Raw genomic sequence first — 21003 nt, forward strand, 5'->3', positions numbered from 1 at the left:
AGAGCACTCTGACCCCAACAGAGAGGAACAAGCCTGCCAGGAACCCAGGCATCCGGGGATGGGGGCGGTGGCGAGTGGTAAGCAGACAGCTGGAGGAGAGATCTTGATTTCATGTGTTAAAAGAATTGCAATCTGAGGTCTGCAGAGGGAGGGTCTCTGAGAAACTCCCTGCAGTGTCCCTTAAAAGAGAAAGTGCAGCAACGTGCGTGGGACTGCTATAGCCCCAAGGTCAGAGGACAGCTGGGGCAGCCACAGAACACTGTACTTGTTCGTCTCTTCCTCAGGTTTGACCATAGAGGAGTCACTGTCCATGTAGGACTAAGTGAGGACAGAGAGAAGCTGCCAGAGGCAAGACTAAGCTAAGAGAGAAAGGAGTTTTAACTTTGAATAATGTTTTAGTTTTAATATTTCACTAACTGGTCTGGAGTGTGATTATCAGACTGGACTGAAGTTTTTCATATCGCTGTCAAAAAGAACTACTTCATTAATTATTAAGTAACCCCAAAACCTACCTTAGATTTTATTGAGGTATGGGAAGAACAGATCCATGCAGTTTAAATGAAGCAATGACAAATAGAATCACTCTCACACTTGGACTTTACTGCCTCCCACATTCAGGCACTTCAGCCTTCTGTAAACATATAAGGGAGAACTAACCCAGGACAGATGGTCAGGAAAAATTTTGCTAAAGAAAATATTAAGCTTTGATTGGAAAAACACATAGGAGTTCTTCTAACCAAGGTAACATAATAACAAAAAACTTTAAACATTTTCTAGTACAAGCACTTCATATGAAACGTGCAAAAAATCAAAAAGCCTAAGTGATTGAGTTAAATCGTACATGTGGCATCACAACTGACAAAGGCTGAGCCCACTGTCTTTCTAACAATCTGCTGAGAAGAGAAAGAATTCTATTTCTTGCTTTCGAATGTTGCTTTCAAAATATAGTTTTCAAACATAGCTACCCACTGGAATCACTTGGAAAGGTTTAAAAAAAATCATAGTGACCTGGCCACACCCCAGACCAACTAAATCAGAATCTCTAGCATTTTCTAAAGTTCTCCAGACAACTCCAATGTGCAGCCTAGGCTGAGAACCACCCCGTGGGCTGGCCAGGTCATGGTGGGTAACCTCATCCACTCTTAATGCAGCCAGTCATAAGCATTTTTGAGTGGTTACCTCATGCTGAGCAATTTACACAATCCTCATGGACAGCTCTGTGAGGCAGGTGTGATGCTCATAGCATCTCACAGATGGGAAAAGTGGGACTTGGAAGGGCGAAGTGACAGACCCAGGATTACAAAACTAGTATTCTGTCTCCTGACTGAATACTTAACCACTGTACACTTTGTTGTTTTTTTTGTGGGGGCCATGCTCCCAGCAATCTCTCTGACCAGTTAATACATTTTTTCTTTTGTAGTGAGAAGAATGTAAGTGTTGGAGAAACTGGAAGAGTTCATTCCAATAGGCCTTCCTTAAAAAGAACATAAACACCTTCCATGGAAGTTGAGGAGGAAGAATACTAACTTTTACAGACATTTAAAAACTATGTGTGTGGCAAAGTAATAAATCAACAGTCAGAGGTGGTTAACTATCAAGAAGCCAAAGTCAAAGCAATTTTTTAAACAGAATCAGCTTATTAGTTTGAGCAGCCCTCCTTGATATCTTGAGCCTGAGACTAAGAAAACTGGATGGCACAGTTTTGCTGTGATGATAAGGCTAAGGACTGTGAAGGAAGGTGCCATGGGAGAGCATGACTTGAAGCTGCTTGTCAACATACCAGTGACAATACAAGCTGAGCAGAGAAAAACAATAAGAGGCTAGAAGACTGGGAGGGGCTGAAAGGCTATAGGAAAGGTGAGAAGTTCACATCCTGAGTCAGAAGATGAAAGGGGATGCATTACCACTAAGTCAAATATTTTAAAAGGTGAAGACAAAACAGAAAGAGAATTACCTCTCTCCTTATCTCATTTTTTAAAACTTTGCAAAAGTAGAAAGTAATATAAGTTGGATCTTGCTTTATACAAGTTTGTAAACTTTAATATGTCAAATAATCTATTAATTTTGCTAATAGAAATTTTAGCACTGAAGAGGATTTAAATGACGGGAACTTCTAGAGAGCAAGTAACTCTTCTAATTTACTCTTTTTGCAATTTAGAATTTTCACATAATGAACTTACAGGACACTGGCACATAATTTGATCCAAGGGAAAAACATATCTCATTACAATAGTGTGTTGGAACACCTGATGAGCGAAAGAAAAAGAATTCCTATACATAGATGTGTTTCCTTGTTTTATTCCTCTCTTTTCAAGGTATGAATCATTATTCTCTTATGAGCAGAAAGGAGGACAAGCAATTTCACCCATTTGTGTCAGGACAGAGCTGCATGGAGCTTACAAAATAACAATTTGCATTTTTAGAACTGTATCCATTACCTACTCCTTTAGCTGCTGGGAAACTTTTCGAAGTGTTGCAACTGGCAAAATCAGGTTAATTCAACAAGGTTGTTTTCATCTCTGGTGAAAAGCTTGCATGAGGGTTGCATTTTAAAATGTCCTCACACTGTTTTATCGTCAATTGAAGATGACTGAATCTATGTTATGTTTTTACAGTACCAGGCTATAATTTGGTGATGTCTCTGAAATGGAAAAACAATTAAACCTAAATTGATCTGTTGTATGGTCACCTCCTTCTCACCAGAGTCACTAAATCAGTTCACCTATGACTTGTCAACTCTGTCCTCCCCGCCATCCCATACACACATGAATATTTAGACCAGGCAGAACTTTTAACATGTTACTATGAAATTACTAAATTCTTGAGACCCTAGTGTATCATGACCTAGATAGTAGGCACACAAAACTAATTGAACAAATAAATTCTGCCTTTTTTGTTATATCAACTTTTACTGTGTTGATGGCTATCTCTAAGAAATTCTGAAATGAGTTTTTGCTGAAAAGGATGTAGAAAATATTTACTCACATCATGTAATGAGATTAGGAACCATAAAATTAAGATCTTAAAACACATTTCTTAAGTTGTCATAAAATTCATGTTGTGAAAAATCTGAAAATTATTTTTTTACTTTGGAGGTTGCTTTCAAAAACTTAGTGTAAAGAGATTAACAGGATGTTATTGCCACTGGTTTTATGTATTAGTTTAATCAAAAATGATCAGATAGCAGTAATTTCATATGGTTCTACCTGATTAGAATCATTAGACAGCTGATAACTGTAATATAAAACAACAAATGGTATAATGTAGCCCTATGTCATTCCAAAGAGAAGTCTTTGCAGGAGAGAATGACTTCAGCTACTCTGAAATACGCTTAAACTACAACACATATTCAGCACCAGGGTTTATGGTGCTAGCTCTTCATATTTAAGGATGCTACTGGTGAGGCTCAGAAGTTGGATTCTGACTGGGCTTCCTCAGTGCACATCAGACGGGTGTCACAGGGACAGTCACAGATAACTTTGGGGTAACAAGAGGCAGGGACATTGTTTAAAATAAATAACTTCTGAATCCAAAAATGTCATGTTGGTCAATCACTTAAAAATCCCATTCCCAAAAGTATGCTGTGCTTGATCACTTAGCTTCTCTACCTTCCACAGAAAGTGCTGAGAGGCAATAAAACTTTAAGAACTAGGAAGAGGTAGGAAACTGAGTAACCAGCCATTTCACAGGCAATAATTGGCTACAGAGTAAAACTGGCTTTGTTGTAAGTCAGAAACTGACTCGATCATTTCTTTAATATAGAACATAATCACCCACAGTCATTAAATGACTTTATGAAAAAATAGGCACACTAAGTATGATACAGAATGATCACAAAACTACTTTCAAAACATGTTTTAAAACTCTGAAACGTAAGAGATAGTCTCTTATTTTCTAATGGGGGCAAGGAGATCCCACATTTTCTGGAAGGTAAAACACAGATCAAAACACTGGACATAAAGGTAGGCCTGTAGATCAACAATGAATTTTCCACAGAAAATCACAGAAATCCTCATTCAGAATCCTGTACTATCCTTATCCTAGGGTACTGAGATTTAATCAACTCAGACACTATACACAATTCTGAGTCTCTTCTCATTTTTTATTTTATTTTTTAAAAAAGACAGATTTAGGATATTGTAAGAAATTACTAAGTTACATTTTTTTTTAAAATCTGTCAAGTACTACAGTAATGGAATAAATAAATAAGATTTTTTAAGTTCAATGTTTATAGACATATTTATAAAAAAAATGACTGAATTAGAAGACATTAAATAATGTTGATACACACCAGGAAGGGATTAGGCAAGGAAAGGCACATCATTTCACCACAAGAAATAAAGACCATACTTGGAAGTCGGTGACCAGCCAAAGCTTTAGGTCTTGTGGTAGTTTTCCTAGCTCCACAGGGTCATTATGGTTGAACTTTCTTTATGGTACTTAGCTGAAATAAATAGATAGCAGTTGGAGAATTTTACTCTGTGACCCTAATGTAATGTTAAAAACAAAGCACTCTTTTAATAAGCCTGGTGTGTGAAGAGGGAAGGAACAAAAATCCAAAATGGTTGGTGATACTGAAAATCCTATTGACATATTAAGGAGAGTTAAAAAAAAAAAAAAAGTGTCTGGCTGAATTGGAATTCTTGCAATTACAAAGTTAAAATTCCATGTAAACACTTCCTTTATTGTAAACAGACACAGTGTAGATAAACAACTGCCATATTTCACCTCAGATGAAGCTATATGCCAATATTTAGGGAAAAAGATCTTAGGTAATTTCCCTATTTCAGATAGTCTAAGTCCTTGAAAATACACCAATACCTCTGGTTGACTGGCTATCCACAGTAGCAAAATGAATATAAGTTTTGACAATTTATAGGGGTCTCAAAGAATCTTAAGAGTTTCCAGTTGAACAGATACAGTTACTTTACTGAAAAGTCAACAGACATCAGCAGAACTCACTTTGGGTCACTCTTCCACTACCAATTTTCTTTCCCAAATCTGTGCCAAGTGTCTATTCATTTTTTTCTGTCTGGATTTTGAACCTAGATTAGTTTGCCTGAAAGATGGAATCCCTCAGGTTCCCATATAAATTTCAGTGGTATTAAGGAACAACCATCTGTATGAATAAATAAAACGGATTTTCAGGATAAAATGGTATACCCACAAAAAAAAAAGTTAAATTAAAAACAATTAGGGGCAGATAAGGGGAAAACATTAATATCAAAAATCATAAAAATGGCAATGCTAAAGCAGGCAGCTTCCCACTCAGGCCACACGATATGCCTTCATTAAGGTGTACTCTTTCCGGTTGGTATGAGCAGCCCAGATGAAGAGAGCAGAAGCCATGAACTGTAAGGGAGCTGAGACGCAAGCCAGGCAGAAGGACCATCCAAATTCAGCCGGACACATTCTCAGGCAGCTCTAGCTTCTGGTGGAGTAGTTCGATTCCAGCAACGTAACAACTCACTGAGCCCAGTGTACACAGACCTTGGAGGAAATTTAGAAAACAAAACATAGCAAGATAAGAGCATGGTAAGAGCTTTCCAGGCAACATGACAGGGCAGTAATATGTGATCCCTAAGGAGGCAGGAAGAAGATAAAAGTATGATGACAAGACCCACCTGCAAGGAGATGGAGAATGCCTGTGGCAATGGTGGGATACAAGCTTCGGCAGATACAAGCACAAAGTCCAATCAAAGCCCCAAAGCACATCAAACCTAGACTAACAAAAGGTAAAAGAAACTGGCAACGCCAAAGATCTTTTAAAAGACAGAGAAAAAAGAAATGTTATCATGATTTCAGCTTTTCCACAATGGCAATTTCTTTCATATTCTAATTAGAGCTTTTCTCAAAAAGTGAGGAGTACTTTAGCAATTAGGTTTTTTCCTAAAGCATACTGTTCAAAACTATGCCAACTTTGTCCTGATAAAAGTAAAAGGACACTAACAGTTAACTGCTACTGAGGACCTACTATGTATCAGGCAGTGTTCTACACATGCTTTGTGTATTAATCCTCCCAACATCCCCATGAAGTAGGTACTAGTACTATTATCTCCATTTTATAAATGTGGAAACTGAAACAAGAGGTATAAATAACTTGTACAAGGTAACACAGTAAGTGGTAGAACCAGATTTGAAGCAGAGCATTCTGGTTCTACATACAAACAAGTCTAAGTCCTTACAGGATCTCAAGGTAGGAATAACAAGTAAATGAATAGTGATTATAAAAGACCTGTCAAAAGAATATACATAAAGCATAAAGCAGAGGATCTAGTATGCACCAGACACTCAGTAAGTCATAGTTTTAATTATTATAAATTCCCTCAACAACATGGGAAAAAAGCTGATGACTTTACAAAGCATCCCATTACATTTTCAGATTATTTTAATTAGAGGAGTGTAGTAGTATCAACTCTAAACCAACTTTTACCTTTTAGTGCTAGTTTTACTTTCTGAAACCAGATAAAAGTCTTTTCTCTAACTTCCCTTCAAGCTCTGTTAGTAATAAAATTCTTTCTATGTATTCATAATGCAAAGTTGAATACCTGCCACTTAATCAATGTTACCTTTCATGACATGGTCATTCTTGTAGGGCAAGCTCCTGTAACTCCCCACAGCCTAGAAACTAGGTTCAAATCTGAAGACAGTATTTCCTAGGCAGCCTGACCATCAAGGAATAGAATGCTCCTAACACTTAGGTGACTCATAAAGCTTGCAGTCAACTGTTTTCACATATCCCTATCTGAACTCAGATAAATTAAGTGTTTAACTCAAATACAGAAATTTATTACTTATCTCTATTAAATTTCCCCCTTAAATGGGCCCATTAATAACATCTTATAGAGGGTCTGGATTCTGTCATCCAATGTATTAGCTGCTCAACTTCGTATTTGTGATTTGTTATGTATCTAATGTCTAAAATATGTTATCAACAGAACAGAGTTTATTGGGATAATGCTAGAGACCTTATTTCAAGTTGACACACTGAACTAACTCATCTTGTTCCAAAAACAGAGTTTAACAAAAGGCAAATGCAGTTATTTTCTTTTTTCCTCCAAATAGTCCTGCTGAGTTCAAAGTACTCACAGGTCCGAAGCAGATCAATCCCACTATTGTGGTTTCCAGGATCAACAAATTTCTCCATGAACTGCTCATTTAGCGTGAAACTCATACATTTTGTGACCATATCAAATGACTCTGGAACAAGAATAACAATGATTGCTTGTTGTTTTAATTATAAACATTTAACAAAAATCTCTTTCACTAATTGCCCTCTGAAATAGAAAGTGGTATGGAAAAATGTTCTCAGGGAGACAGCAACCTCTATGGCCCCACGTGATACACAGGATTCACCAATGCCCAATGGACCAGTGGACCTCAGCAGTAGGCTTAAGACATGGACACAAGAAGGAAGAAAAACATTATGAGTAGTAAAATAAATGAGACTAGATATGTAAGAAGACTAGGAAGAAAAAGGAGGGGCCAAAGACTGAAATAAACAGAAACTTTGATGATCTCCCCGAAACGGACTCCCTCAGCCATGTTCCCCATCTCAGGTAATGACACTTCCATCCTTCTAGTTCCTCAGCCCAGAAACTTTAGAGTCCTTCTTGCCCATATGCCTTCCACTAGGAAATCCTAGAGGCTCTACCTTCAAAATATATCTAGAATTCAAGCACTGCTGAGTACTACCGCCCTGGTCTGAGTCACAATCACCACTCACAACCACCACCTGAATTGACACAGTAGCCTCCTGACTATCTCCTGGCTTCCACTTTTACCAACTACCTGTTTTCAACACATCCACCTGGGTGGCCTAATTATCTTACTTCTGCTCAAAGGCCCCCCCATGGCTCCACCACATTCAGAGTGAAAACCAAATTCCTTGTCATGCCTAGAGAATCCTACATGATCTGTCCAACTCCCACTCTGTGAATATGTCTCTGGCAGCATATCCAACTCTCTCATCTCCTTCCCTTCTCAGCCCACTGCCTTCCTTGCTGGTTCTGGAATATTTCAGGCATGCTTCCACCACGAGGACTTTGCAGTAGTCATCCCTTCCAACCTACATGATTCTCCCTGCCGCCACAATTACCTGCATGGCCAACTCCTTCACCTGTATCAAGTCTTTTACTCAAGTGGTGTCTTCTTGTTGAAGCCTATCCTGCCTATACTAACAAATCGTGTAATTCACACCTACTAACATCCCCTTTCCTACATATTTCCAAGTCCCCTTTATCTTCTTGTATTTTTCAAAGCACATGTCATCTTCTACTATATAATTATTTATTCTGTTTACACTGTTATAATTATTTATTCTGTTTATTGCCCGTTAGTCTTTATTAGAATGTTAGCTCCACAGAAGCAGGGATTTTGGGTTTTTTTCCCTAATGTACTCCAGACTCCTAGAACCTGGATCACGAAGGCATGTAAAAAATGTTTGTTGACTAAACGAGTGATTGCTACAATTCAAATACCAATTGCGCCTATGCTCTCATAAATAGCATTAAACATTTTAATAAATTTTAACCAACTTTCACCTCTTTCCAAAATACTTTCTTTTTTCCGTATGAAATCACAACTACCATCCTTCTGATGTATGGCAACTCAAGCCTGTTGTGCTATGATTTGAATACAGTGCTTCCCACCAAGAGGCCAACAGAAGTAGTTGTAAATGGAAATAAATTATCAAGTTGTTTCTTACAAAGAGCTCTAAAGCTTCCATCTTAATAACTGGAAATCAAAAATTTTAACTGTTAGGGAAGCTTACAGTTAAGCTTACAGAATAAACCTGAGAGACAATTTTTTAGATTTTTTTTTTACTTCAGTAATGCACATTTTTAACCTATAAACTCCTATCAAGATTGTTGTAAAACAGTCTCAAATAAGCAATTTAAATACAGAGTTGGTCAAATTATATCCTCTAAGATTAGAGGGCAAATGATAATATTTACTAAAACACAGCCAAACATAAAAAGACTACCAATTCATGTGTTAACTTCATTTTGGATACCACTCCTTTTACCTGTTACCAAGTATTTAAAATCTGCCAAAGTTCTTTTCCAATTACTTCCTCATGACATATCTGAGATTAAGAAAAAGATAAGTGGGTAAATAAGAACAAAGATTTGTAAATAAGTGCAATGGTTTTCCCAAGGACAGTTACTTATCCAACTGATACTAGCGAGTATTATGGCAATTCACGGAAAGTGGGGAGAGAAGGTGGTAGGGAAAGAAGAGACACGTAAGATTTATTTGGGCCATCATCACATTACTTTCTCTATTACTTGAGTAGGTAAAAGAGACAAAGTTAAGAGAAATACCTGTCCTTTCCGGTGGGCTATACCAGTATGTGTTCTGGGGTATAGTGATACACCGTCTCCACAATCCCACCGTGCCATTATATCGGAAAAGTGCATCATTGTAAGTCTTCTCATCTGCCTCATCACTAGCAAAGTCGGTCCAGATGCTTTTGTTCAAATCACTGGAATTTTCTTGAACTGGACTTCGATATTCATACCAGAAGTCTGTGCCAATTGAGGCTGCCATGTAGATGGTAGAAATGAGGCTAAGCACACAAGCAATTACAAATGCTGTAGCAAAACGGTTATCCATTCTGGCATTCAGACTGCTCTGTTTAAAAGTTGAAGAAAGAAGAAAAGTTAGACTTCAAGGACAAATACAGATTTTGAAAGCAATTATCTCAAAATCACTCTTTATCCTATTCCCCATCCCATGGATCTTTAAAATAATGTATAATCATTAATGAACATATATTTTTAAAAAAGAAGTAAGCATGTGCTTAAGTTCAAAACAAAACTCATTATCATGAAAGTACTTATTGAATGCTCACATACCCAGGATGCTACGGAGACAGAGGTCTTGTTCTCTAGTCTATCACCTGCACACTAAAACAGACAACACTGAAATGGACATACACATTACAGATACAAACAATAGACATGCCCAGAGTCAGCAATGTACCTTGCATAAATTTTTAATTACAGATTGAATTTTTATACAAGCTACCAAGCATTGTGTTCTGGGTCTGAGTGTGGAAAAGGCATAGGAAAAGGAAGCAGGGGAAATCGGCCCCTCCCAGTTTTCCTCTGAATAGGGGAAACCTTCTAAAACAAGGTTAAGAGTCAGGAGCTATTTAGAAGACAGTTGAAAATGTTTGTTAACCCAGAGAGAAAGGTTGTTGCGGACGTACGAAGAGCAAAGAGAATAATAACATAGAATAATGCCAGATACCAATCTGCCCCTAATCCATTAAAGCTAAGCCAAGCTCCTTTACGCTGCCAAAGTCTTCACTCCTATCTACTCTCTCCATTCCTTACACTTTTGAATCTCCTCATCTGCAGACTAAACGATCCCTTCCCAGCCGGAAAGAAAATTCTGAAAGGGGCAAAATACGAACACTCTAAAGGCGTCGACAGGCTCAATGGCAGTAGTAAATGGCCGCAATAAAATGACTCAAGGCAGATCAAGCTGAGTCAAACACTGCAAGTATATACTATGACCGCACCAAACACCTTACAAAAGGAGCACGAAAACAGGCTCGCAAACTGGGGTTGCTGAGTTTGGAAAATGGCAAGTGACTCAGGAGAGATCAAGGCAATTACAATAATTAACGATAACTCCAGAAGTTGGGTTTGTATTTTTATTCTTTTTAATCCCTTTTCATCCTGGTGCTCTCAAATGACCTTAAAAGGTCTGGGGCACCGGGAGCGGCGGTTTGCCCAGGCCGGACGCCCGATGCTGTCACCTCGCGGGGCGCACCTCGGGGCCGGGGGAGGTCGAGAAAAGCCGGGGCTGGGGCGGGGCAGCCCTGCGCGGTCCCAGCCGGGGGCCCCAGGTACCAGACCAGGCCCCTCCCCAGACTACCCGGCCGAAGGAAAAGCCCCGCCTCAGCCCCCCGCTCAAAACCCGCACAGCCCCGGCCGCGCCAGGGGAGGGAGCCCCTCTTCAAACGGCTGGAAGCGTTGAACGGCTAACGCGACCCCAGCCCAGCAACGCCGGTCCCGCTCACTCACCGCCCATCCTCCTGCTCCGCCAGCTTCACCCTCAAGCTCAAACCACTGCACCCTACTCTCCCCGCGCCTCCTCTGACGCACTTCCCTGCAGAGCCCGCCCCCTCCATAACTCCCGCGCCTCCGCCTCCGCCTCCACCCCGGGCCGGGCCTGGCCCCAGGGCCGTGGGGGCTTCTGGGAGTTGTAGGAGCCACAGAGGAAAAGCTGCGAGAGGCGGCGGACGGCATTCCCGGCGCCACGCGCGGTGCATTGTGGGAGATGTAGTTCGGCTCTCCCGAAGGACAGCCGGTGCGCAAAAGGGAGGTCTGGGCTGATGGCTTCTTACATTTTACTAAGGAAGGGACGAAGGTCCACCGAGTAAGGCGACCTCTTTACGGTTACCGCTGGTCACTGATTGTGCCTGTTATAACTCAGGTTTTCCAGTCCTGTGCTTCTCCTACCACCACCCTACTTGCGAAGAGCAAAGAGATTAGACTTTTAAAATATTAACCCATTATTTTCTCTCCCACAGCCTCACTCCCATTGCAGCAGATAGTCTTTCTGATTGTATTGCTTAAGTTTAGACTAAGAAGGATGTAGGCCTGACAGACGGTATCCAACTAGAATGTAGTGACGTTCTTTGGGTTTTATATAATTTATGTTTGTGGCTGCCTTCTCTTTATGGCAAGTGATATTTGTCATCTATTTATTATAGTAAAGCTTACTTTTAAAATAAATTACAGTTAGTTAAAGAAGAATATTAAGTTAATACTGAGGGTCCCTGATATGTCAAAAAACGTGAATAAAAAGTTGTTTATGTGGTATAAAAAAGAGAATTTTGGAGAACATTGCCTAAGCAGATAAGGTCATGGACAGCCTCAGAGCTGTCAGGGCTTCTCAGTGCATTTATTCACCAGGAAGTTTTCATCCATTGATCTTCATTAGACATCCCCTACCTCTATCTCCAGTGAAATGGAACTCTTTCTCCAGTGAAGTCTCATGGTAAATAAACCCAGGTTAAAGAGAAGTTTGGAAAAGGAAGAGAAAGACACCACCTCAGTCACAGAGAAGGGAACTGAGCCTAGGCAAAAACTGACTTCAAGCTTGAATATTTGAGTGGGCTGACTAGCTTTGTGACATTAGACAATTTACTTAACCTTTTTAAGTCTCAGTTTTCTTTTCTCCAAAATACGATGTTGACGGTAGCACCTATCCCATGTGATTATTGTGAGGATTAAATGAGAAAATACATATAAAATACCCAGCACAGGGTCTGGGGCATAGTAGACAATCATTAAATTATTATTATTTGCAAACATTTGTTCAACACCTATAAACTTTGAATAGGGTTGGTATAAATGCTTTTTTAAAGTTCTCAATTCCCCTGTAGGCTGGAAATAAACCATTTATAAAGGGGTCCCTGATCACTTCAGGACGTTTTTGAACCTCTGGACTAACTGCCAAATGACTTGGAAAGACATGCCAGGACCAGATTTCAGGCATCTTTGCTGAGCTCTGCTCAAGAGATTTCCGAGGTTGGGCTCATACATAAGTCTTCAGGATTCAGAAGGTGGATATTTCTGAGGAGACCGGCAAAGGAGGATGATGCTTTCATCCATCAAGTCTGCAGAATGCCTACAAAAAAACAAGACACACTTCAATCAGCAGTTTAGTATGGACCTGGAAGTGTCTGTGTATTTGAGGTTGTAACCATCCTGCCCACTCAGCACAGAGAATTTGAACCACCTCGTCACACCCAGTACCACCAAGCACACAACCATATCTGATTTATCTCTACATTTTGGGTGTTTCTATCTTCTATTAATGTTTCTTCATTGTGTGGATAGGCAAAATAAATCCTTAATAAATTAATGGATTTCAATTTCTGTTTCCATTTCTTACTATGCTGTTTGGGAAATAGTAGCCGGCCTGACATTTTTCACAAATGTTAAAGATGATTTAGCACAACAGGTTCAGATTATGAAATTTAGATTTAAAAGCAAAGTTGAACTAGACCTCTGGCTTAATTTGTTTAAAGATGGTCCTAGTTTCTGCAAGAAGATGTTATAATTACACTACACTTTAAATAAACCCAACAACCAAAAATCTAGACATGCAGATATTATAATTTTTTATATTATGTGCTTACAAAACAACTATGCAAGAATCCCCTTCAATACCAAATTCCCTAATATGTTTAAATATTATTTTTAATTGTACTTTTCTTCAGAATTAAAAATTATGTTAAGGCAAGATGTATCTACGTTGTATTTTTCTCATATAATTTTATCCTGGTTATTTTCCTTATGAATTTTGGAATCAGAATGGAAGAAAATAGAAATATATGCAAGTTCTGGGTTCCAATTAACAACTATCTTCCAAAAAAAGGCACCAATTTCTTTGTACCAATTCACTATAGAGTAACAGCAAAATTAATCAAGGACAAGGCAAATAGAAAAGTGCATCTAAAATGGCTCTTTCATTTTAGTAATTCGGCACAGAGTTCATGCGACACAGAGCAGCAAACTATAGTAGACCATGCTTCTGTAGGACAGAATGACCATATGTAGATGAGAAGTTTAAATTTAAATTGTACTTATGTTAAAATCATCAGTGTGAATCTTTGGTAAATGACCTCTTTCTGGGTGTCCTCATTAGTAAAATGGTTGTATTGGTTATCAATTATGTCACTTGAAGCTCTAAAATTTCATGATTTATAATTCTGCTGAGATAAGAACAATGTAGCTCCAAAATGTGGTTTTCATAGATGCACAGCATTAAACTTTCACTGGGGAGTTAAGTGGCCTACACCTCCAGCCTAGGCAATATTTAAGAAGGCAGAGATAGTGGGAAATGCAGATGGACAAAGGAAAAGGAGGAAGGCTGTATGCATTCTGATTAGAAAAGATACAGCAACACAGACCTTTGCTATTTTAACGATAAACAGTAATCATAGAAAGTGGAAGCTGTCCAAGAAGTTTGGGAAACTCCCTATTCACTAGAAATGACTCAAAATTCAAGCATAATTCAGTCCAAATCTACAAACATTTATTGACCACCTATTGTATGCCAAACACTATGCAGGATACCAGGGACACCAATATAAAGAAACACAATTTTTGCTATACAAACTTAAATCCTGATTAAATCAACAATTATGAAAAAGCCTGAAGTATATGTGCCTAGAATAGTAACATCACCGCTGTGTATGTATGGGGTACCAAGGTAAGTATAATGAAGTGGGGGAGGACCCTGATAATGGCAAATAGATGCCACATAATTTGGCAATATATATTACATTATATTGCACTAGACTCTTCAAGTAACTCTCAGAACAAAAAAACCCATCAACTTTAGAGTGTAAACAGATTTCTTAAACTGGACTATTTAAATGGTTATATATTTTATGATACTCAAGTAAGAAATGGACAAGAGAGTGTTTCTAACAAACATATAATCACTCTGTCTGATTGATAAGATTTATGAAAACCAAATAGTTTGCTTCACGATCTTTGCCATTAATTCTGGGGCATATCAGTGGAGCATATGTGAACAGAGATTTCTTTCTGTTGTGCTATATGCTACTTAATCTAATGAATCCTATCTAATACAGGGCCAGAGTGGTTGATGGGGAAGAAACAGAAGTAATATATCACAATGCCAGTTGAGGTGGCTATATTCACACAAAACCTTCAGTCTACCCGTGAAGCAGAGGCTGCAAGTCGCAGCGATGGCTATGTGACTAGACAGCTAGATTCACCTGAACAGAAGCATTGGTGGACAAAATCTTACTCTCTCCCCATGGTCAACATCTGAGCCGATTCTGAACATATCTCAGGAATTGGGAACGCAAAATTAGGGAGGGTTCAGATGTCTAAATTAATTCCTAAAGTTTTGTGCAAGCTAGTCCAGAAGACTTCTAAGAAGTTCAAATTTAGAGGTGATTTTTAAACTTAAAAAAATTAGCCAAAATAATAACAAAGCATAATGTATAAGGTTAGTTAGGATTATATATTAGAACAGTGATTCTAAACTTTAGTGTGTGTACAAATCACTTTGAATACTTGTTAAATGTAAAGTACTAGGCTCCACTCCTAAGGACTCTGATTCAGTAGATCTGGGACCAGGTTCAGAAAGCTCCAGTTTGATGGGCACCCCAGGTGACTCTAAGGTGGGTAAAGTGATTTGGCATCCAGGTTCAAAACAATGGCTTTATGAGACCCAAAAAGACTTCGGCTGGGTAACTACAATAAGCTGGAGGCCCATGGAAAGATAACAGATGGTCTCTGCCTTCAAGTTGCTCATGATCAGTCAGGAGATCAGACACCAGAACAACTAAGCAGGTGAAATGAGGTAATAAGTACTTTATAAGCAGTATTGTAAAAGTTCTTGGAGAACACAAAGTGAAAGCAATTATCTCTGCCAGGGATGAAGGAAGAAATTTAAGTGGTTTTTTGTTGGGTTTTTTGTTTGTTTTTTTCTGGAAAGACAATTCAGAAGAGGTGACATGTGCTGTAATTAAGTTACTGATATTTACAGCTTACTCTTTTTATTTTTTTGGTCATCACCCTGTTCATACTGCCTTTTCGTATGCTTATTGTATCCAGTGTTGTTTTTGAGTTTCAGTCTGTATGTGGTTGGTCATTTTACTGTTAGCTTCCTCATGTTTATTTCAAGGAGCATTCAAAGTTAAAAATGATTGCTGCTCCAAGCTTATTTAGAACTATTACCTCCCCTACTTTATCTAGTCAGCTTTTATTGTGGGTTCTGTCTTATAATAGCTTTGCACTCTGAGTTATTAAAAGACCAGAGCTATGCTATTTGTTCCTTTATTTTAGCACAATTTATTTTCCAAATTAGGTCCCAAGATATTGATGGGTATTCTCATATTGTAGCATTTGATCACTAATTACCATAGTCTAAAGTGACTATATGTGATAAAGCAAATAATTTTGTCCACAGCTGCTTCAGAGTTTACTGAGAAAGTCAGATTCATTTGAGACAGTTTACATTAGCAGGCCAACAACTTTGGAATGCTGAAAGAAAATTTAAGGTCTTCAGAATAAATGTACAGCCAGATGTTTTCCTCCAGAGTATGAGCATGAACTCTTTTCCATTTTATAGTACTTTTTATGTGGAATTCTTGAGACATATCTAAAAATTTTTTTAGTATCTTAGGCCCAGAATCAACCTTATCTTTCAAAAAAAACAGGAGAACTTCTAGTTGCAGAATGCAAAATTCTAATAATATGAGTAAAATACAATTACAAATAAGTAAAGTTTAAATATATATAATTGTTTCTTTAATATACACACATATATAGATACAGCATTTAAATATTTAAATATTCTATGTTTACTCTAGCAATCCTTTTCAAGTAAATGTTGTCCTGTTTCAAACTATTTGACAAAATGAATTATTCTATTAAATATTTAAGGCTTACCCTAGTGGGAATGATTTCTATTTCAGAAATGTCAAAAAGTTAATTAGTTGATCTCCTCTGCAGCCTATATTTAGTGAAGGATGTGCCCTCCCCTACTCCTTCCAGAAACAACACAGAGCAGCTAAGGACCCAAAAGAAGGCAGGCCCAGGCCCGTAAGTCAATTCCCAAGCAACTTCCAGAGGCTGCCCCAGATCAGGAGAGCCTAATCCTTCCCTGACCTAGACTCACATGCCTGAGACTGAGGTGACGACAGAGCACCTCAGGAAGAAGGGAGAAGGAGGGAGTACAGCAGGCAGTATCGTTCTTTTTAACACATGAATTATGGAAGAAATAAAAATTCAGTAGAAAGGACTTCAAATGTTTAACAATTATACTTTCATCTATACAATAGTAGTATCAGCCTGAAACTAATTTTGGTGATGAAATGGGATGGCAGGAAAGAGAAAGACAGGAAAGTGTACATGAGCCTTGAGCCACCTTGGCCAGGAGGAATTGAAATAAAAGGATAAAAGGAGTCAGTTGCAGAATTTGTCGTCTTTTACTATGGTCTTCCTAAATAAATGGGAACAGACGAGGGGGAAAATATGATAGGATCCTTTCAATGTTAGCCAGTTTCTTAAGTGTTTTGGATGAACCCAAAATCTTCCCTTTCTAGTGCCTATACTGGCAACTCCATTGTAATGTCACTTAATAAAAGTCTGTCTGTTGCCAAGTCAATAGTTCCAAGAGTGAAGTTCACGGATGTGTGGAGGCCCTTATGGAAAAGTCATAGCTCGAAAGCTAACAAAATCACTTCTGTCAAGGTGAGGTGTAAAGAAGAGAAAGTCAGAGGAATTCCAGAGTCTGATAAAGGATAGTTATTCGAGGATTAGTAGGGAGAAAATCTCCTACTCAAGGATGTTAATGCTAACAAAACAAAACTAACTAAACTAAATTTCATTGGTTGAATTATAATAACAGATAAGCACAAAAAAATAGCAGTTTGTGATTTTTAAACCTGTGTCTGTAAGCTCCATAAATAACAACAATGCCTGCAGTTAACCCCCAATGAATTCATCCTTGCTAAGTTATACTGGATCACAAAAATGAGAGTTTTCCTAATCAGCTCAAAAAATTAATGTTTCCAAAGCACCTATTACGTGCAAGATGCTGTGTTAATTGTACTGGAAATTTTTCAAATAATAATAAAGGCACAAGACATGGCTCCAGCCTTTCGGGAATTTTTAACAACTTATTGAATGAGACAAGATCAATTATGCATGAACTGAAAGAGTCAAATAAATGGGGAGTACCTAATACCCTAACTGGAATCATTATGTTTGCCAGTAGATGCGGACTGGTATGATTGGGGAAAAATTCAATTCTTTATGTGATGAAAGACTATTTTCTTCACATTTCACCATGATGTAAATAAAGGGTATCGTCCATATCACCACCTGAAAATCCTAAAAGTAAACCATATCCTGCAGGTGAAACAGGAGGCTAGATCAGAAGGACTCTTAATGTCAGAAAAACAATGTCTTTAAAGTAGGTAAGGAAAAGAAAAATTAATTCACTTCCTAATTTCTGGATTTAAAGAAACAAATTGTACATCTTAAAAAAAGAAGTCAAAAAGCACCTCAGTTTCCTGGGCAAATGCAAATGAAGAAAACCATAACCACAATCACCCAAAAACAATCAGGGTGGTGTTCCTTGTGGGCCCTTTCTGAGGATTGGTAGAAACTGCATTTTTTAATCTCTGTTTTTATGATGGTTCCAAGGTCTTTTAAGGAAGGGGGTGGTGCAGGCACCGTATAAAAGAAGCTGTCTTGAGATTTCTAAAATTTATACAAAACCTTCCTAGGTAAGGAAACTTAACAGGTTTGCCACCTGATGGACCCAGTGATGGCCCCAGAAGCCACCTTGGCTTATCCAGATTATTTCTATGCCACAAGCCCAGATCCAGATATCAAGGAGACCTACTCTCATGTTACTTATACATCAGTCTTCCTTCCTATCTTTTACGCAGCTGTGTTCCTGATTGGAGCGTTGGGGAACCTCATCCTCATGAGCGCGCTGCATTTCAAACAGGGGCAGCCGAAGGCTCATCGACATCTTTATCATCAACCTGGCTGCCTCTGACTTCATCTTCCTCGTCACTTTGCCTCTCTGGGTGGATAAAGAAGCATCTTTAGGACTGTGGAGGACAGGCTCTTTCCTGTGCAAAGGCAGCTCCTACATGATCTCAGTCAACATGCACTGCAATGTTTTCTTGCTCACCTGCATGAGTGTGGACCGCTACCTGGCCATCGTGTGTCCAGCCACATCCAGGAAGTTCAGAAGGAGAGACTGTGCATATGGAGTCTGTGCCAGCGTCTGGTTTATCTCCTGCCTCCTGGGGTTACCTACTCTTCTGTCCAGGGAGCTTACCCTGATTGATGGTAAGCCATACTGTGCAGAGAAGAGGGCCACTTCAATTAAACTGGCTTGGGCCCTGGTGGCCTTGATTTTTACATTCTTTGCCCCTCTGGTGAGCATTGTGACCTGCTACTGTTGCATCACAAAGAAGCTGTGTGTTCATTACCAGCAGTCGGGAAAGCATAACAAAAAGCTGAGGAAGTCCATCAAGATCATCTTTATTGTGGTGGCAGCCTTTGTCTGCTCCTGGCTACCCTTTAATACTTTCAAGCTCCTGGCCATTGTCTCCGGGTTGCAACAAGAACTCTCCTTTTCCTCAGCTTTTCTCCAGCAGGGCATGGAGGTGACTGGGCCCTTGGCATTTGCCAACAGCTGTGTCAATCCTGTCATTTACTATATATTTGACAGCTACATCCGCCGGGCCATTGTGCACTGCTTGTGTCCTTGCCTGAAGAACTACGACTTTGGGAGCAGCACCGAGACATCAGACCTCACCAAGGCTCTCTCCAACTTCATTCAGGCAGAAGATTTTGCCAGAAGGAGGAAGAGGTCTGTGTCCCTCTAAAAGGGACAGTTACATTTCAAGTTCCTTTGGTGGATTGGAAAGTGCATTTGTGTCAGCGACAAAGAAAGGAGTATTGCTCATAGTATTCATATTGCTTCATAAAAACAAGAAAGAGTTAATCTTTACAGGGAAGACTAGAAAGTCCCTGTGTCTGTGGATATATATAGGCCATGCACTGGTTTTTTTTCAGCTGAGTGGCCTTATTTGACCCCTTTCAGTCAAGTTCACCAGGCAAAATACAACTCTTGTATGTCCTTGAACTCGGAGGTAAAGGCTCTGGCTTGGACCAGTTCTTTCTTCATGGTTGTCAACCTACACTGCGGCCTTTTCCTATCTCAGGAACCACAGTACCTTGAGCTACACCATCCTTCACATTCGGCTTCAAAGTGGACGACATTTAAAGGATTCTGCCCACTTACATCTGGTGAGCAATGTGGTGATCACACAGGTAGTAAAAAATATAATATGCCTATGCTCAGCAATTCATTGCTCCTGAGTAATGAAGTGGAGTTCTGGCCTTAATCTTTAGAACTTTGTATGCTGATTCTATAACATCTTCCAACACTGTCTTCACCCTATACCACTCACAATGATGTTGGGCTGGCAAAAAACTCATGGGGGTTAAATCATTTTGTACTATGTGTATGATACGGGACTTACTTTACCACTCAGTCTTCAGTATTTTAATGAGAAAGCATAAGGACAAGATTTGATTTATAAGATATACTTGTATGGTAAAAATGTATCTCATTATAATTGTGTAGTAACTACTTTTCAATTGGGGTTTGGCTGTGGTCTTTGTTTTCATTGCCTTTATAAATTAGGATATGACTTTTCTTTAATTACATGTTTTTAATCACCCAGTTATCTAGTTATCAAATAAAAACATTACTACCACTATAATTAGAAGTCATCAAATGCTTAACTACACCCTCGTGCAGATGATCATTTTGTATTTTAATTAAAACATTAGTGCTACACATTCTCTATAGCATCATTTGCTTGGTGTATGTAATTTCAAGATGTGATCCAATAACATAGGAAGACAGGAATCTTTGTATTCAGCTGAAGTGAAAAATCCATAATAAAGATGTTACTGGTATCTTATATACATTTTTCCAAGCCCAGAGACCTTCCGGAATTCCCTCACCTGATAAATATTTATTGAGTCATTTTGTACTTATATCCCTTTTAAAGAATTTGAAGTGAAAAATGTAATTAGCAGCAACCACAAAGGGCTTTGCAGCAGCAAATCCTACTATAGTAAACCTCTTCTGATTCAAGATAAAGTGGGTTATGTTGTTACCCTCACTGTTGACTCAGATGAATTACTGCTTTACTTCTAAATATTGAGTTTAAAAATCAGGGAAATTAGCAATATTGAGCATTTTTTCATGTGCCTATTGGCCATTTGTATGTCTTCATTGGAGAATTACTTGTTTAGGTCTTCTGTCCATTTTTGGATTGGGCTGTTTAGGTTTTTTTGTTATTAAGTTGTATAAGCTGTCTATATATTCTGGAAATCTTTGTCAGTTGCATCATTTGCAAATATTTTCTCCTCTTCCATTGGAAAGCAGGTG

At 38.7% G+C, this 21003-nt stretch overlaps 2 protein-coding genes across 2 annotated transcripts; one reads left to right on the forward strand and one right to left on the reverse strand.

The window, feature by feature from the left end:
- Positions 1–3718: 3718 nt before the first annotated feature.
- CLDND1 (claudin domain containing 1) lies at positions 3719–11143 on the reverse strand. Its single transcript, XM_032490103.1, is given in 6 exon segments — positions 3719–5400; positions 5402–5490; positions 5625–5762; positions 7090–7200; positions 9327–9636; positions 11040–11143. Coding segments are annotated over 5 exon segments (762 nt in total). The 5' UTR covers positions 9619–9636; positions 11040–11143; the 3' UTR covers positions 3719–5268.
- Positions 11144–17620: 6477 nt separating this feature from the next.
- GPR15 (G protein-coupled receptor 15) lies at positions 17621–20326 on the forward strand. Its single transcript, XM_006181078.2, is given in 2 exon segments — positions 17621–18531; positions 18533–20326. Coding segments are annotated over 2 exon segments (1089 nt in total). The 5' UTR covers positions 17621–18333; the 3' UTR covers positions 19424–20326.
- The last annotated feature ends 677 nt before the right edge of the window (positions 20327–21003 follow it).

The sequence above is a fragment of the Camelus ferus genome, chromosome 1 (genome assembly GCF_009834535.1).
Source record: "Camelus ferus isolate YT-003-E chromosome 1, BCGSAC_Cfer_1.0, whole genome shotgun sequence".
In the NCBI taxonomy this organism is placed as follows: domain Eukaryota; kingdom Metazoa; phylum Chordata; class Mammalia; order Artiodactyla; family Camelidae; genus Camelus; species Camelus ferus.